This window comes from Anser anser (genome assembly GCF_964211835.1).
Source record: "Anser anser genome assembly, chromosome: 27".
NCBI lineage: Eukaryota > Metazoa > Chordata > Aves > Anseriformes > Anatidae > Anser > Anser anser.
The window spans coordinates 7,062,877-7,079,792 of record NC_139748.1 but is presented as its reverse complement, the minus strand read 5'-3'; the positions used below and the strand labels follow the sequence as shown (position 1 = coordinate 7,079,792).

The 16,916-nt window shown below is 61.5% G+C and overlaps 3 protein-coding genes across 6 annotated transcripts; 1 reads left to right on the top strand and 2 right to left on the bottom strand.

The window, feature by feature from the left end:
- Positions 1-446: 446 nt before the first annotated feature.
- Positions 447-7,160, bottom strand: ADIPOR1 (adiponectin receptor 1). 2 transcript variants are annotated; one of them, XM_083813005.1, is made up of 8 exons: positions 7,052-7,160; positions 6,661-6,878; positions 5,987-6,103; positions 5,237-5,408; positions 4,338-4,524; positions 3,020-3,207; positions 1,588-1,781; positions 447-1,280 (listed from the first exon to the last, which is right to left on the bottom strand). In XM_083813005.1, exons 2-8 carry the CDS (start codon positions 6,802-6,804, stop codon positions 1,152-1,154), a joined length of 1,131 nt encoding a protein of 376 aa, XP_083669131.1. In that variant the 5' UTR covers positions 6,805-6,878; positions 7,052-7,160; the 3' UTR covers positions 447-1,151. The 2 variants fall into 2 exon arrangements, with proteins under 2 accessions (XP_083669131.1, XP_083669132.1); XM_083813006.1 differs by having other exon boundaries at positions 4,338-4,450.
- A 189-nt stretch (positions 7,161-7,349) lies between these two features.
- LOC310887168 (tetraspanin-18-like) lies at positions 7,350-12,250 on the top strand. The gene is made up of 7 exons (XM_083812771.1): positions 7,350-8,807; positions 9,016-9,210; positions 9,737-9,811; positions 10,102-10,200; positions 10,398-10,577; positions 10,882-10,965; positions 11,401-12,250. The coding sequence occupies exons 1-7, from the start codon at positions 8,751-8,753 to the stop codon at positions 11,446-11,448; spliced, it is 738 nt and encodes a 245-aa protein (XP_083668897.1). The 5' UTR covers positions 7,350-8,750; the 3' UTR covers positions 11,449-12,250.
- A 138-nt stretch (positions 12,251-12,388) lies between these two features.
- Positions 12,389-16,890, bottom strand: UBE2T (ubiquitin conjugating enzyme E2 T). Of its 3 annotated transcripts, none has more exons than XM_083812772.1 (7): positions 16,836-16,890; positions 16,085-16,241; positions 15,673-15,742; positions 15,061-15,166; positions 14,511-14,609; positions 14,001-14,084; positions 12,389-12,686 (listed from the first exon to the last, which is right to left on the bottom strand). In XM_083812772.1, exons 2-7 carry the CDS (start codon positions 16,191-16,193, stop codon positions 12,561-12,563), a joined length of 594 nt encoding a protein of 197 aa, XP_083668898.1. In that variant the 5' UTR covers positions 16,194-16,241; positions 16,836-16,890; the 3' UTR covers positions 12,389-12,560. The 3 variants fall into 3 exon arrangements, with proteins under 3 accessions (XP_083668898.1, XP_083668900.1, XP_083668899.1); XM_083812774.1 differs by lacking the exon at positions 16,836-16,890 and adding an exon at positions 16,668-16,756; XM_083812773.1 differs by lacking the exon at positions 16,836-16,890 and adding an exon at positions 16,519-16,640.
- Positions 16,891-16,916: the final 26 nt, after the last annotated feature.

The following is a 16,916-nucleotide window of genomic DNA, read 5'->3' as shown; positions in this document are numbered from 1 at the left end:
GGACGGTCACTTGCACGCTCCTGCCCAAGGGCAAGCCACGATTTGGGGTGCCGTCCTTCACGCCCCGCACGCTAACCGGGTTGCGGCGTCCGTGCTGACCGGCCGAGAGCCCTCTGCCCTGCAGGGTGAGCTTACAGCTCGCCTCCTTCCCCCCGGCGGGCCCACGGAGGGAGGGCAGCAGGGCCCGCTGCCCCGCAGTGCACCACGTGCCCAGGGAAGGGTTTCCTGCCCCCAGCACCCCACTTTCCTGTTTTCTTTCCGCCGGGGCCGTCCTGACTCACCGCAGGCAGGGTCCCGCGGCGCGGCCGCTCCTGGCGCTTGGCCCTGGCTGCCGGTGAGCGGCCGCGCTCCTGGGGGGTGCTCCCCCCCAGAAGCAGCCGCCAGCCCGAGCAGGTTCTTTGCTACAGCCACCCCCAAAAAAAAAAACACGAGACCGACACTGCTCGCACGACACTGAACTATTGACCGTTTTATTTCAATCAGCTACAGCAGCTCTACATTCCCCTAAAACACTGTCCTTCCTTCACTACCACAGACAGCGAGGGAGCCGAGTACACTGCGGTGGCAGCAAGTCTTTTTAAAGCTTAGTATTAAATATTAAATATTCTCTCATTTATGTTTACATTATTTTGTCAAGGAAAAAAAAAAAAAAAAAAAGACCATTAAAACTTAATTTACGTGAATCTGTGCCTGTGCCCTGGGCAGCAGCGCTGGGGGCCGCAGAGCTGCCCCCAGGAAGGCAGCTCTGCTGCGAGGGGTAATGCAAAAATCTCCGGCCCTGGGCCTGGTAGTGCGTGACAGCTCGCTCCGGCGGTGAGCTCGGGAGGGGGGGTGCTCGGCCGTGCCGGGAGCGGGGCACCCGCGCCCTCTGCTTTCGGAAATCAGCACGCCTGGGAAGGGCGGGGGGCCTCGGGGCTGCCAGAACACGGCCTGGAGGCGGCGAGGCCGGAACACTGCGGCAGGGGGGGGCTGCCAGGGCCCCACCGAAGCGCACGGGGAAGGGGGTGAGGATTTGGTCGACAGAACTCTGCTAAAGAATGTTTCTTTTTTTTTTTTTCTTTAAAAACAACCCAGTTTTGAGTCTTCCTTTGATTTTAGCAAAGACAGAGTTTAAAAAGCACTTGGGAAGCTTGTACTAAAACCAGGCGCTCTCAGAGGAGGGAGTTGTCTGTGCACCCCCCTTCGAGGCCGTAGCGAAACTCCTGCAGGTTCGACACCCCGTAGAAGTGGACGAAGGCTGCAGCCACCACGAGCACGTGGAAGATCTGATGCGACTGGAACTGCGGGGAAGCGAGAAAGCCCTCTGAGCCAGCCCGAAGGGGGCAAAGCAGTGCCGGGAAGAACTCTTCCTCCTCCTCCTCCTCCTCCTCCTCCGTGCTCGGGCACCACCCCAGCACTGTCCCAGGCTTTTCCCCCTCGCTGCTCACAGGCAGCGTTTTCTGCCCCGTACTTTAGCCCTGCCCTGCCTTCAGCAGCCGTCTAAGGGCCGGCTGCCAGCGCGCACCGGGACACCCCCAGCCACGTTCCCGAGGATCCCCACCCTCGATCCCACTCCCCAGCTGCCCCCGAAGCCCCCGCTCCACTCACCCAGATGTCGAACTTGCCCGGGAAGAAGCGCTCGGGAATGCGGGCGGCGTAGAGCCCCGCGCCCGTGATGTACATCACGGCCATGAGGAAGAACCAGCCCATCTGGCCGACGGTGGTGGCCTTCACGAAGCCTTCGGCGATGGTGAAGTGCATGGTGGGCACCACGCCGCTCAGCCCCAGCCCCAGGAAGACGCCTGCGGCGGAGAGGAGGCAAAAGGGAGGACGCTGCTCACCCGTACCGCCGCCTCCCAGTCAAAACCAGCGCTGGCCCCCAGTGCCTGCTGGGCAGAGCTCGCCCTGCGGAGCCGGGGGGGCCCTTCCGGACGGCGCCGGCCCCGCGGCCACACGAGCGCGAGGAGCGTGGCCCCGCCGGCCCTCCCAGGAGCAACGCCGCCGGAGTCATTTATTCAGCGAGGCTGCTCAGAGCCCCGGGAGGAAGGTGCTAATCAGCAGTGCCGGAATTTTCAGGTCTCACATCTCATCAGCTCGGCAGAAAGCAAACGGCACTGCAGCAAGACGCCCGTGGGGAGAGGCCGCGGCTCGCGCTGGCGGCAGGAGGGAGCTCCCCCAGCACTCGTTTCGTGCTGGGGGGAGCGGCGCAGCCCTGTCCCGGAGCAGGCAGCAGCGACCTGTGCCACCGCACGGAGGCCAGCGTTGCCGGGGGATAACGGTGGGGCCGGCACTCGCACCCTGTCCCCTTCCGAGGATCCCAGCACGCTGTGCTGACGGGGGCCACGCGGCAGCGGCGCCGCTCAGCCCCCAGCTCGGCACCGTCCCCCCCTCATCACGTAGCGGGGAGGCGTTTTGCTGCAGGACCCCCCGGGAAGAAAAGCACGGGCGGGGGCGTTCCTCCACGCCCGCTGGTGCTCAGCGAGGCTGCTTTAAGCTGGAGGGATCGGTCTCAGCGGCTCAGAGGGGGCCTGGCGGGGCGTGAGCGGGGAGGCAGCCTCGCCCCGGGGCCTCCAGGGAGGCGGGAGGTGCCAGCCCGCAGCAGGCAGGGGACGGGAGGGAATCTCTGCCTCTCTGGGTGAGCTGCAGCTCCACGCTGCCAAATCGCTTCCCGGAGAAGGCGGCTTCGCGCGGCACAGCCCCGGGCTGCCCGGCCGCCACTTACGGGGCTGTTTTTTTACAACGCCTGCTCCAAACCTCAGGCTTGCCGAGTGCCAGGAAGAGCTCAGAGCAGCAGCCGGGCCCTGCCCAGCGGAGGCTCCATATCTCCAGCACAACAAGAGGCAGAGGGAGACCTCCCTGCTGCGGAGCAGGGCAGGCTCCGAGGGAATTCACTCCGCAGATGCTTGGAGCTCCTCGGGGTACCCTGGAGCCCTGCCCTAGCACAGGGCCCGCAGCACAACACGACGGCTTCTGCCCAAAGCGCCTCCCCGGAGCTCCCTCCCGGGGCTGGGGGCTTGGGGTGAGCACAGAGCGCTCCTACCTGCTCTTGTCTGCCGGTGCTTGGGGGTGGCAAACCGGTCCCACTGAGCCACGATGATGGCGGAGATGCCCAGGACGCAGACGATGGAGAGGTAGATGAGTCTTGGCTGCGGGGAGCAGTAGAACGAGTAATAGAGCCAGGGGACGAAGCTCCCCATGATCAGCAGTGCAATTCCTGAATAATCCAACCTGCAGCCGGGGAGCAACGAGAGGCGTGCCGGTGAGCCCCAGAATCCGCCCCGCTCCCGCCTCCTCTTGGCGCCTGGTGCCCCTCAGCCCCTGCCTGCACCCAAACGCAGCCACCGCTGCCGGAGAGGCAGCCAAGGCCCCGGGGGTGAAACTGCGCCCAGGCAGGAGCTGTCCGAGCCTCATCAGCACTCTGTGGGGCAGGAGGAAGGACCTGGGACTTCTGGGGACGCGAGCAGAGCTGGCAGGAGCGCGTGCTGGACAGGCAGAAAGGGCCCGGAGACGCCGTGCGCTCCAACCGCCGCCACAGGATGCAGCGGGCACGAGCTCTCGGGCGTACGGATTCCACCGGTACCCTCCCCTGCAAAGTGCTTTCGATCTATCGACCCAGGAACCGCTCGATCGCCAGAGTGCCGCCGCGCGCATTATCCCAGCAGCGCAGCAGCCGTGCGAGAGCCTCCCCCGCTGCACGGGGACGTTTCTGCGCGGGGCGCTGCAGCACAGGTTGTTCTGGAGCCGCCGGCCCGCGGGGGCTCCGGCGTTCGTGCGAAGGAGCTCGGCAAGAAAACGCCCGAGTAAACGCCCCTGATAGACCTGCGCGAGCCAGGCCTCGTTTGGAAGCCTCGCTGCTGCCCTCCCCGTGCCGTGAGGGCTGACGCGAGCTCAGCTCTGAGAGCAGCACCGACCCCAGAGGGAAGCGCTGGCTACTGCCCAGCGTTTCCACTCTGCCGGGAACCGCGTTTGTTTTGCTTCTTTCAATTTGGTTTCGATCCAAATCGGATCCAACGGAAACTTTCTGAGAACACACGGTAAACCGAAAACGGCTGGGTCCCCGCAGCTGCCCCGTGGGACCGGGACCCCTCACCTCGCTGCCCCGAGGGGCACAGGGTCCCTCGAGAGCCGCAGCCCCCAGGTCCCTGCCCTCGCAGACCACAGCTCCCGCGGAGCTGCCAGATGGAAGGCGCCCAGGCCCAGGGCAGACCACCCAGGATCCAGCTCCTGAACCCCGCGCTGGATCCGGGGAGCGCTCCCTTCCCCCAGAACCTTTCGGAGCGCAGCCCTTCCCACGAGGAAGCGCTGGGAGAAGTGAAAACCTCCCCCGGGGCCGCACGACCCCGCTCACGCTGACTCACTTTGAAAAAGTCCGCGAGACCTTCTCGGAGTGACAGTAGACGGTGTGGAAAAGCCAGGAGAAGCTGAGGCACAGCACGGCGCCGAGGAAGAACATCCCGAACACCACCTTCTCCTGGAGAGGAGCCATGAAATACATGTTGGGCCGCAGCATGGTCAGGATCCCCAAGCAGAGGAACAACACAAAACCTGCGGGAAAGACGCCGAACGTCAGGCGGGAGCAGGGTGACCCCGAACGCCCTGCACGGGGTCCCCACAAGGGACACGGGGCGGGACCGGACCCTCCCCACACTCAGGGTGTTCTGGGGGTTCCTCCCTCGCAGACGCTGCGCCCTGTTTGTGCGGGGGGATCGCGGGCCTGGCTGCGCTCTGCGAGGCAGAACCTGGACCCGTCCTGGGGTTCCTGGGGAAAGGTTTTTGGGACGTTGTCCTGCCCAGGAGGCGTTTCTCCGTCCCAGGAGCAGGGCAGCTCGCTTGCAGAGCTCCGGCAGAGCCGCCACGCAGCAGCAGCAGCCCAGACACAACCCAAAGGCCTCGGACCTCTGAGTCCCCGTGCAGGCCGGGCCCCTCCCGCAGCCGGAGGCCACCCGATGCAGTCGTCGGCCCCCGCTGACCATGGACAAAGCCACCACGCTCAGGCCGTGGCCCCGGTGAAAGGCAGCGCCCCGTCCTCCCTTCGCCCTCAGCTCCAGGAAACCTCACAGCCTGCGTGCGCGGGACCGGGCAGGGGTACGTGAGCCTAAACCGGAGGCCCCGGGCACGGAGAGAACACGGAGCAAGCCCCAAGGCCCGCACGCCAGCCTGCCCCCCCCAGAAGGCCACCCCGCGGTGCACGCGTTAGGGCCGAGCACGGCTCCAGCCCCGTGGAAGCGCCGCGCAGCCCCGGGGCTGCCCCAGTCACCCAGGAGGTGCGTCCAGATGTTGCCCGTCTCGGTGTGTATCCGGAAGATGCTCTTGAAGCAGGCTCGGAAGGACGGCATCGGGGGCCGGTGCCCGTGCAGGAGGTAATCGTTGTCCTTCAGCCAGTCGGGCAGCACGTCGTAGGGGATCACGCGCCAGCGCCCTTCCCACACCTGCAACGCACCGACCTGCGCTGGCACCGACAGCCCCACGGGGCGCCTCTGTCGCCTTTACTCGCCCCGGGAGCTCGAGGCGTGTGCGGAGCGAGCCGGCGAGCCTCCCCCGCAGCCCCGGCTGCCGAGGCCCTGTCGCTCTCCCCCGGGAGAGGAAGCTGGGCCTTCGCAACACCCGGCACCCCTGGGGATCCCTTCCGCCACCCGCATCCTGCAGCGGCTCCCCATGTCCCCGGGACGGTTCCCACCCCCGCCTTTAACCCTTTGGCGCCCCGAGGTTGGCGGCTGCTCTCTGCAGCAGGGAATTCCCTCCCGCCCTGCTCAGGGAAAAGGGAGCCCGGCTGGCACAGAGCCGTGCCGAGCTTCAGCCGTTTGCCGCCGCTCGCCGAAACGCAGCGACCACGGGCACAGGCACCGCTCTGCCCGGGGCGGGGCGGAGGCATCCGGCAAAGCCAGCGACAGGATTTGTGATCCCGGTCCCAGCCGGAGACACCGGGGGTGCTCCTGAGGTCGCTGCCGGCCCAACGGGGCTGGGGGCAGCCCCAGCTGCCCACCAGGGTCCCCGGCAGCTCCCGTACCTTATACACGAACTCTTCCATCTTCTCCATGGCGTGGTGAGCCTGCAGGGGCAGAGTCAGCACACGAACCACCTCCTCCTCTTCCTCGCGGGCCGCCGGGCACGGCGGGTCCTCGGCCTAGGGGGAGAAACGCCGGGAGGGAACCACTCCTGCCGCGGGCGCGCGGAGAGCAGCGAGTCCTTTCTGCGAGCACCCGAGGGGGCTTTGTCCGCTCCCGGGGGGCCGGGCAGGACCCACCGGTCACCGCCGCTTACGCAACGCCGCCCTGCCTCGGCCGTCTCGAGCAGCCTAATCCCCGCTTTACCCTCGTTTAAAGGCGGGATTACCGCGGGGGATTTTCATCCTTACGACCCAGAGCCCCTGGGCCCAGCCGGGTCAGGCCGCCGGGACACGCCGCCCGGCCCGGCCCAGTCCCGGTCCTGGTCCCCCTCTCCCTCCGCCTTTCGGGGCTGCGATTCCCAGCCCCAAGCGCCACCGAACCAAAGGGCGAGGGCAGCTCCTGGGCACCCCGGGGCACAGCCCGGGCAGCCTCCGGGTGACAAAGCTCCCTGCGGCGCCCCGCGGCGCCCCGCGCCCCCCGAGCCGCTCACGGGACGAGGGGCGAACGCCCCGCCGGGCCTGGGGCTGCCCCCGGTGGGCGCCCGGCGGGGTCCCCGCGGGGAAGGGCGGCTTACGCTGGGCGGGCCGGCGGCTCCCTGCTCCCCCTTCTCCTCCAGCAGCGGCCCCAGCTCGGCCAGCTCCAGGTGCACTCTCTCCCGGCCGGCGGCGGCGGCCAGCCCCGTGCCCGGCCCGGCGGCGGCGGCTTTGCGGGACGCCATGGAGGCGGCGGCGGCGGCGGCGGCGAAGCTCCTGGGGGCCGGTGCGGGTCCCTCGGCGTCCTCGTGCCGCCGCGCTGCGGAGGGAACGGAGCGGAGTCAACGGCGCCGGGCCGGGCCTGAGACCGGCGGCACCGGGGGGGGGACCGGGAAGAACCGGATGGGGTCACGGGGGCACCGGGACGGCTCCGGCCGTGCTCAGGGCCCGGACGCCGCCGGCCCCGCGGCGCCGCCCCCCGCCCGCACTCACCGGCCGCGACAGCCCGCGCAGGGCGGCGGCGGCGGCGGCACCGGAAGCGACGCTGAGGGACCGGGCCGCTTCCGGCAGCGACGCCCCGCCCCGCCGGGGGGCCGCGCGGTTTCCGCGCTACGATTGGTTGAGAAGGCTGTCCGTCTGGCTCCTGCCCCGCCCCGCCGGCTGCTGCGATTGGGCGAGGCGCCCGGCGGCGAGGGGGGCGCTCTAGCCCGGCGGCGCGTCTCGGCTGCCCCCTGCGGGAGGGGCGGGGGCGGTGCCGGCCCCGGGAGGCCTCGGGTGGGGGGGCGGGGGGGAAGATGTCCCCTCAGGGCGACGCCGTTTGTGGGGGCGCGGAGGCGTTGGGGCTGGAAGGGCCCTGCAGGGTCGCCTGCTCCAAGCACCCCCCGTCACCACTGTCACCCCCTGAGCCATGTCCCCAAGCACCGGGCCCGACCTCTCCTTGAACACCCCCAGGGACGGTGACCCCACCACCTCCCTGGGCACCCGTCCCAACGCCCGACCGCTCTTTCTGAGCAGAAACGTCAGAAGTGTCAGAAATGTCTCCTCGGTGGCGTCAATTCCTTCCAAACGGTGTCACCGAAAAGGTGGCATCCTCCCCCGTCCCTCCCTAAGCCCTCTCAGGCCTCCTGGGGCTAGAAGGAATTGACAGAAAATTCACGGAATCATAGATTTGTACATTTAGGCATTCTGTATCTTTACCGCTCCATAGCTTTCTATATATCCTACCATCCCATAAACGCTGCCCCGCTACCACGGCGACGCAGCCCTGAGGGGTGCCCAGGCACGGGGACAGGCCCCGTCCGTGCTCCCAGGCTCCCTGTCGCTCTGTCCCTCCGTCCCCGGCCGCCCCAAGCACCAAAAGGCGTCGAGGGCTCCTCTGGCGGCTCGGCCCCAGCACTAATTGTCCCCGAGGTCATCCCCTGGCTGTTGTGGCCGGCTCGTCTTTCCCCGCCGGCCAGGGACAGGTTTAATTACCCCCGCTAATGGCAGCCCGGGAGCGGAGACTCCCCTCGGCCCGCCGCCACGCCGGCGGCTCCTGTTCCCCATCAATTATTCACGGCTCCGCTCTGGGCAGGGGTTTCTCGGGGCTGCTCGGGGGGGATTTTCCAACCTTTCTGGTGTTAAGGAGCCGCCCCAGGTCCTGGGGCTGGTTGGAGGTGCCGGGGCCACCGCTGTCCCCGTGGGGTGAGTGGTGCTGGCTTTGGAGGGGACGCGGGGCGCAAACGTTTTGGGGGAGCAGGGGGCAGCCCGAGGGAGCCTGCTGGGGGCTCTGGGCTGGGGTTTTTTGGGCTCCGGACCTCACCCACTGCAGCCCCATGGGGGCTCGAGGGCCCTCAGGCTCCCCGCAGCAGCTGGGGAAGGGCAAACCCTCTCCAGGCGTAGGGCTGTTGCTGTCCCAGCTCCTTGCGGCACTTGGCTGCTGCTGCCCCGCGGGCAGAGCCATCCATCGCTCCCCTGACCTGATCTGCAGGGTGTGGGGGGAAACTTGCCAGGAACAGGTTTCCTCTCTCAGCACTGGTCCCTGTCTGTCCCTTCTGTGGCCGTGTGCTGGACCTCCCCGTGTCCCACTGCAACCGGGGTGCGGGACAGGTCGGGGCTGGCTGGGGCCAGGGCTCAGCTCCCCCCTCTGCAGGGACAAACGCTGCCGTCCTGCCGCCGCCTGCCTGCAGAGCCCCGTCCCCTCGGCGTCCCCATGGGCGTCTTGAGCTGCGTGAAGTACCTGATGTTCATCTTCAACGTGCTGGTGTTTGTGAGTCCCCCCGGGCCCGGCGGGATGGAGGGGAGCAGGGGAACCGGCCGGTCCCACCCGCGATGTGAGGCTGTGGTCACCGACAGGCTCCGGGGAGGGGTGGCACCGCTCCGAGGGATGGGACCCCAGCAGGGCTTGGAGCATCCTCAGTCCCCGTGAGGTGCCCGGGGCTGGTCGCCGTGCCCTGTGACCGCGGTGTGTCCCGCAGGCCGGGGGGACGTGCCTGGTGGGCGTCGGGCTCTGGGTGGCCGTGGACCCGGCTGGTTTCCAGGACATCGTGGCCACCAAGCCTGTGCTGAACGCCGGCGCCTACCTGCTGCTGGCCGTGGGCATTGCCCTCTCGCTGCTGGGCTTCCTGGGGTGCTGCGGGGCCCTGCGCCGGAGCCGGCTCCTGCTGCTGGTGGTGAGTGAGGGGAGAGGTGGGAAGAGCTGGGGGATGCAGGGCTGTGGGATGCGGGGTGTCCCCAGAGGAGCCACAAGACCCATCCTGGCCCTGTCAGCCCTCAACACACACCCCAATCCAGTCCCCACATTGTGAGACTTTGAATTTAAAGGCCAGAGGATTTAATAAAGCACTGGGTGGGATCTTTTCTCTCTGAAGCCAGTGGCTTGTCCCACAGGGCCTTTCTGAGCCTCTTCCCTCAATGGCGAGAGCTAGAAACCCCTTTCTGAGCACGGGCACGACAATTTCTTTGGCATCCCCAGACCCTGGCAGGCAGTGCTTGTTTTTAATGTTCTGCCTGGCAGCTGCGGTGCTCGGAGATGTCGTGCCCGTCCCCGAGAACTGCATGCTTGTCTCCTGGATCCCCCCTGTCCCCCCATCCCAGGGCTGTGCACGGGCAGGGAGAGCTGCAGGGGAGGGAGGAGCAGGAGCGAGCTGCACACGGACTCAGGCTGCCCTCTGACTCCTCCGTCCTGCTGCCTTCCAGTTCTTCGTCCTCGTCAGCCTCGTCTTTGTCACACAGCTGGTCGGGGCTGTGCTCTTCCTGGTGCACTGGAAGCAGGTATTGTCCCTGCGCCCTGCCGCAGCGCCCAGCCGCTCTCCTCCCTCCATCATGCCCTGGGTCCCTCAGCAACCAGCTGGGGACTGGGACGGTGCAGGGTCGTCCTCCTCACCCTCACCTTCATCACCAGCACGCTGGGCAAGCCTGAGCCCAGCTGGCCCTACTACGCGGAGGGGCTGTGTCCCTCTGCCCCCGTGAGCTGGTGGCACTGGGTGGTTGATGGTGGGCGTGCGGTGACTCCGTGCCTGGGACCGGTCCTGGGATGCTCACGGGTGGCGCTGACCCCACAGATCCGGCCAGAGCTCTTCCTGTCTGAGCTGCAGAGGAACTACCGTGGGGATGAGGACGCCGAGGTCTTCTCTGTGGCCTGGAACACCCTCATGGTCATGGTGAGCGGGGAAGCTCCTGCTGGGACGTGGAGCACCCATGGGCCCTGCTCAGCGTGACCGTGACCACAGGGGGAGTTCTCATGGACCCCAGTCAGACTGCGGGCAGCATGCTGAGCTGTTCCCCTCCCTCTATTGCTTCCCCAAGCAAAGTCCCTGCATTTTGACAGCACGTTGATGGCGTTCCCTTTCCATTTCAGTTCTCCTGCTGTGGCGTTTTAGGGCCTGAAGACTTTGGGAATGGCTCCCGGTTCCAGGAGCTGCATCCGGGGACGCCCTGGCCGCGGGCGTGCTGTGCCCGGGACGGGCTCCTGCAGGCAGGCGAGCTGCTGGGCTGGGAGCAGTGCCGGGAGAGGAGCCCTGGCTACATCCACGAGCAGGTAGGGCTGCACGGGCACCTGCCCTGCGCTGCCAGGCCCTGCCACGTCCCTGCCGTGTCCCCAGCACGTCTCAGGCTCTTGCCTATGGGGAACAGCACCCTCTGCCCCGAGCACTGAAGCGGGGACAGGACCCGAGGCACTGCTGTACCGTGGTTCCGCACAGTGGTACCCCCCCTAACCCACCGCTCACCCTGCCCCACCACGGTGCCCCCGACCCGTCCCAACCTCCCCAGCCCTTGGTCTTCCTTTGAGCTCCCTGCAGTGAAGCCCGAGGGATGCCTCCAACATCTCCCCTCCCACCCAGGGCTGCTTCCCCACCTTCGGCAGGACCTTGCAGAATTACATCTCCGTCCCCGGGACGTGCAGCTTGGCCGTGCTGGGCATCGAGGTACGGCGTGGGGGCTGGGGGGGCACAAGGCAGGCAGCAGGTCACCCCACACGGGTGCTCTTTTTGCCGGGAGGGAAGGGGATGGGGCTTTGTGTGTGAAGGGACCACAGGCAGGCTCAGAATGCCCCCCCTGGCCCCTGGTTGTCATGATTACACCCAGAAAGTTGCACTCTGAGCAGGTCTGTCTCAGGGGTGCAAAGCCAACCTCCCACCCGCTGCGAATGAGATGGGTTGAGGGAGCGAGGTTTATTTTGCTCCTGCATGCCCAGGAGAGGAGGAGCGCTGCTCAGCATTCCTCCGTGCAGCACGGGGCAGCCCCTGGTGCCTGGCTGGACCGGGAGCAGGACACCGAACCCTTTACTGCCCAGGCACTCAGATCCCACCCAGGCGCTGCTGCGGCAGGGAGTTAACCTGCTCCGTCTCCTTTCGTTTCAGATCTTTGCCATGTTCTTTGCCTTTTGCCTTTACTACAACTTCGACTGAGCAGGCCACTGGGAGCAGTGTTCCTGGCCACCGCCAGTGCAGCAGAGATGAGCCAAGGGCTTTGGAAACAGCAGCAGGCAAGGATGCTCCATTTTATTGCATATCACAGCCCAGCTCTATAGTTCAGGAGCTTCGCTGAGTCCTGTGTCCGCTCCAGGAGGCAAATAAGAATGAGCTGGCTCACTTGTCCTGGAGCAGGGACAGGACACAGGTCAAATTCTTTACACCCAAACACGCAGAGCAGGAGCCTGAGCTTCGGACTTGGCCATGCTGCAATCTGCCAATAAAATAGCTGTGATGACGTGAGGTCCTGTCCCCAACATCTTCTCATCTGCTGTACCACCAGAAGTTACCATGTGGGTCAGCATAGCAGAGTCCTCCTTCCTCTCAATGCTTGCAGCCTCACTGCCCTGTCCCACACACGCCTTTCTTCCACATCCTGCCCCCTCCCACACCTCTGAGTCCCCTTTTGGGTTTTCTCCACCCTCAGCACTCAGCGGGCGCTTTTCGCTATCCAGCCCCTGGAGACAAAACAGCACCTAGACTCGTTCCACAACCCAGCTCGTGTTAAATGGTGTAAGCTGTAACTGGAATGCAGCATGCTGCTCTAAAGAGACACACTTATAAGACGTAGAAGTTTAGAACTTAAATTACTGAGGTATCCTTTAGTAACCTTTATTTTACAAGGCAAAGGAAGCCTTCACTAGAGAAGGATTTCCACAGTTTAACACTGCAAACTAGTTATAGTGTCTGTTGCTCAGCTTTTGTTCACCGTACATTTTGAGGCAAGGACACTGGAATAGAAACAGTCTTTAGTGCTGTTTGCATTCCTTTGAGAGAAAGCTGGTAGTCAGAAGCAGCACTGGTACTTCCAACTGTCCTTTTCTTCAGAGTACTCTGAAACCCCCAAACAAAATGTAAGCCTCAGGGAAAAAAAAAGTAAATAAAAGCTTTATATTTTATTTATAAAATAGAACTTCTGACAGAAAAGCACCTAGGAAATAGAAAAACAAAGCCTGCTACTATTAATATTAAAATATTTAGCTATACCTGTGTAAAGAAAAAAGGACAGCGAAAACAAAATTGACAGCCACACCAGGAACAAAAATCACTTAAGACTCCAGGCGAGATTTCTTCTCCTTCTTGGTGATATTACTCCCTTTTCTTTTCAGCATGATAGATTCACTGGTGGTACTTGTTTCACTCTGGTTTGTTTTCTCTTCTAAAGCCTTGGAAGCCTGTGATTACACAAGAAATAAAAGTAACAGCTGTGAATAATTCAGTTGTATAAGCTATTAGCGCTGTTGTGTGCTCCCAGCCCTGTGTGTGCGTAAACACGTACACACCTTGGAACGCCCTGCCCTCCGAGTGTATCAGAACTGACTGTGCTCCCTGCTTTTATACGCTGACCCTCAGCTGTCCTGTTCCTGTTGCTGGAAACTGTGTGAAGAGGGGAGTGGCAGGAGAACAGAATAACGACTGTACCCAGAAGCGCCACACACACGCATAAGCGTGCATGAGCTCTCCATGGAGCCAGGTAAGGGAGATGGCCCAAAACATAACTGATTTTTGGAACAGGTTTAATCTGCTTAAATGCAATTTCTTTTTACGCATCTCATCTGTGAGACAGGTCAGGGTGCAGACCAGAGGCAGGAAGACAGGAAATGGGATGGCAGAAAAATGCTCCACCAAGGGTTTGGGAGACCAGTCAGTGCCAGAGAACACGTGCAGAAGATGGACAACTGGCTTTGCTGAGCATAAGGCACAACCATGGCAGAACGTGGAGTTTGGTAGGAACAGAGCTGAGGCAGAAACGGGGCAGCAGAATCCCAGATTATTATTATTTTTTTAATCAGTTTTACTCATCCTTCATGCTGCTTGAGAAACAATGCAATTATTTGTGACCGAACACATCATTGACTTTGAAGGAGCGATAGTTTTTCCTCCACACAAGCTGTCTGCCTTTAAGTTGTGGTCGTCCAAATACCTGTCAGAGGACTGGGATCTCCCAGGGAGACAGAAACCCCAGCTGGCAGGTCTGGGGAACAGAAACACCGCTTCCCCTCTCAGTGGCCAAAGGCAGCAGCTCCACCTGCTGTGCTTACAGGTGCTGCACCTCAGCTACTCTCAGCTTGTTGGGAACATCACACAGAAAAAGAGAGCGCTGCCTTTGGTTACTCAAACTTCCTGAAAGACTAATACAAAGACGACATTGTACAAACGCCACCCTTCTCTAATCGATGGCTGCACCAGTCATAAGCAAGGATCCCTCCCAGCAGAGAGCAAGGGGGGGAAGTGAGACTCCACCTTCCCGCTCCACCACCCACAGACTTCAGGGCTGATATTTTCACTAATTACAGCAGATATTACAAAGTGAATCTAATAAAGAAATTATAATTAAATAGACTTCCAAGACAGAAAAAAAAGGGGAGGAAAGAAAGCAAGCTACCAAGAACAGCCTTGCCAAGTAATCGTGAAAGGCAAATTGAGACAAGAAGGACTGCTCACAAAAACCAAGCTACACAACTGAAAGAAGAGAGCACATTTCTTACCCTCTTTTGCTGGCTTGCATATTTCTCAGTCCACTCCTTGGCATTTATCAAGAACAGTTGCTTATTGTACTTGTACTCTGAGGACTAAGTGTAATGAGAAAGACAGATCTGATTTAATATTAACACTGAGAAGCTGAGACTAAACACTAGGGGTTTGTTAACTCCTCCAGGAGTCCTGGCGTTAGGACTCCTCAAACCAGACCCAACTTGCTACAGGGATGTGGCATAAAGCATAAACTCATTTTGCTTGAAGAACACACACTGCTGTTTGTACGGGGAGGCCTGAAGACAAGACCTTCTCCATCTCTTTTCCACTGCTGCCAAAAAGCCCGTACAGCATGCCCCAGCTGCTCCAGAGAAACACCGCCATGCCCCAGGCCTGATCCCCAGCTGTACTGCTCTGTAATCCCCCAGCGCGTTAATTCTGGGAGTGGAGTGGAAGCACAGCCTGAATCTAATGCTCTGTTCCACCCCAGCCTGTGCCCACGGCCACAAGAGGAGCTCACGTACTATGTCTGCCATGAGAGGGTCGTCAGGGTTGGGCTCCGCCATCAGCAGCTGTATGGAGGTGAGCAGCGTGGAGATGTTCAGGGAAGGCCTCCATGCGCCCTGCAAGGGACGAGGGCGAGGGAAGCAGCTAAAGAAACCTACACGCAGGCAGCCTAGAAAAAGCTCAGGACTTAGAGCGTTCAGATCCACATGCAAAACACCCGATGCATTCTCACACACAGGTTGCAGCCCCTCTGAGGAAGCCTGGCTGACAACCAAAGGCTGCATCCCACACACCTCTGCTGGGTCAGTGCTGGGTAGCCCACTTTCACAGGGCTGCCTACTGCCTTTTGACTCCAATCCTTAAAGCCTTGGAAGCTTATACTGAACAAAGAAGGTCACGTTCTAGTCTCTAAACAAAGGAGAGGCCACACAAAAACTCTACTGCTGTGCTCCTGTGTAAATAAGTCAGCAGCAACCAGACATTCAATAAGGCTTTTACAAGAAAAAGATAAGGAGTTCATTATTCTCCTCAGGCTCACTTACCCATGCCCGAGCAGTGCTACCTTACCTTTGGTGGTAACTTAAGAACGTCCAGGCAAATCCTTCCAGCAGAGTCAATGTTAGGATGATAGATAGGGGTCAGAAAGCGAATCTTTGGGGGCTCAAATGGGTATCTTTAAGAGATAAGCGTTAAGAAACAAGAAGTTATTTTTATATTCGTACTCCGGTTGCTTCATCACCCAAGAAGTGCCATTATTTCCTCCTCCCAGCCATTTACTAAGTGAAGTTCTTTCCCAACAATTTTTGGGGCAAGCAGTGCCCTGCCTTTGATGCTTTCAGCTGTGTTTGATTAGCACTTCCCTGCACAGCTTTCCACAAAGAATCAAACATGTTAGGAGGCTTTCTACTCAGAATGAGCGACTTTCCAGAAAGCTTTGAGACAAACATAGATATCCTGTTAAAGTGCTTTTAGGTTGTTTAACACACATCTCAGGATGTCCTGTATGAAATAAGTCATTTAGCCAGTAGAAATAACAATTACATTCCATAAATGAAGGGTTTGTTTAAAGATAATCAACAGCATTCTTCATGAGGAGGCTGAAGGACAGACCTTCTATCAAACCTATCGGTCAAATTATACCTGAAATGCCTCACCAGCTAGAGGTCATTGCTCACTTACCTTTCAGGAACAACTATCTCCAGGTTGAATATTCCTTTCTCATATGGTGTGTCTGCAGCCCCTAAAATTTCTTTTAAAAAAAAGAATATTGAAACATAAGCATTACATTCAAAATCACTTGAATTTATCCAACAATCTCCACATACCACCCACAGTTATATAACTCTAGCACCGCTCAAATCCATGAATTAAAAGCTGCCACGTTACTCGAGACCTGTTCCACCCCCGTTCCATCCAAACAGTTGCCAGATCCAACAAGCAAGAGATGTAAGCTAAAGGAACACCAGAAGAACCTAAGCTTTTTTTCCTGGAATTCCACAGGTACGTACGTGCCACCCAGTGAATCCAAACCTAGCAGCAAATTCGAACGCACCCCTCACCTAACAAGCAGCCCCGGCAGAGGGGTACCTACGTGCCCGGAGGTCGTCCAGGCGGCTCCCGCTTTGCCAGCAGGTGATGCCAGGAGGCGGCTCTGCGCTCAGGAGGGAAAGTTCCCTCTTCAGCCGCGACGCTCGTTGCATTGTGCTGAAATCCCGAGAGAGTGAATTTTACTGCTGCCAAAGCTGGTCCTTCGGGAAGAGGATCACGGAATCGTTAGGGTTGGAAGAGCCCTCCAGGATCACCCGGCCCAACCGCCCCCTGCCACCAGCACCCCCTGAGCCCTGTCCCCAAGCACCGGGCCCGACCTCTCCTTGAGCACCCCCAGGGACGGTGACTCCCCCACCTCCCTGGGCAACCCGTCCCAACGCCTGACCGCTCTTTCTGAGCAGAAATGTCTCCTCATTTCCCACCCGAACCTCCCCCGGCACAACTCGAGGCCGTTCCCTCTGGCCCTGTCACAGTTACCTGCGAGACGAGGCCGACCCCCAGCTCCCCGCACCTCCCCCTCAGGTGGCTGCAGAGAGCAGCGAGCTCTGCCCTGAGCCTCCTCTTCCCCAGACCAACCCCCCCAGGAGCCCCCCCGGCCCCGGGCCGCCCCCACGCTAATTGCTTACCCCTAAATTAACCGCGTGCCCCCCCACGTTAACCGTTTGCCCCCCAAACTGCCCGCCTGCCCCCTCCCCCAAGCTAACGGCTCCCCGCCTCCCCTCAGAGCCCCCTCCCCTAACCGAACCCCGCCGGGCCCCCCCCCCAAATTGCCGCCCCCCCCCCCCCCAGCTCGCCTCGGCGGGAAGCAGCGCGCGGCGCGGGGGGGGGGGGGGGGGAGGCGGGGGGCGGGACATCCCCCGTCGCCTAGCAACGCG

Bases quoted from the DNA above. Each gene is read 5' to 3' on its own strand.
- ADIPOR1 (XM_083813005.1), bottom strand. From the start codon at position 6,804: ATGGCGTCCCGCAAAGCCGCCGCCGCCGGGCCGGGCACGGGGCTGGCC. The intron at 4,525-5,236 runs GTGACTGGGGCA...TCTTTCCCGCAG, and splicing joins CATCTGGACGCACCTCCTGG to GTTTTGTGTTGTTCCTCTGC. The intron at 3,208-4,337 runs GTGAGTCAGCGT...CCCCGGCTGCAG, and splicing joins GTCTCGCGGACTTTTTCAAA to GTTGGATTATTCAGGAATTG.
- LOC310887168 (XM_083812771.1), top strand. From the start codon at position 8,751: ATGGGCGTCTTGAGCTGCGTGAAGTACCTGATGTTCATCTTCAACGTG. The intron at 8,808-9,015 runs GTGAGTCCCCCC...TGTGTCCCGCAG, and splicing joins TCTTCAACGTGCTGGTGTTT to GCCGGGGGGACGTGCCTGGT. The intron at 9,812-10,101 runs GTATTGTCCCTG...CTGACCCCACAG, and splicing joins TCCTGGTGCACTGGAAGCAG to ATCCGGCCAGAGCTCTTCCT.
- UBE2T (XM_083812772.1), bottom strand. From the start codon at position 16,193: ATGCAACGAGCGTCGCGGCTGAAGAGGGAACTTTCCCTCCTGAGCGCA. The intron at 14,610-15,060 runs GTAAGGTAGCAC...CGTCCCTTGCAG, and splicing joins TTCTTAAGTTACCACCAAAG to GGCGCATGGAGGCCTTCCCT. The intron at 12,687-14,000 runs GTAAGAAATGTG...GTGTAATCACAG, and splicing joins ATGCAAGCCAGCAAAAGAGG to GCTTCCAAGGCTTTAGAAGA.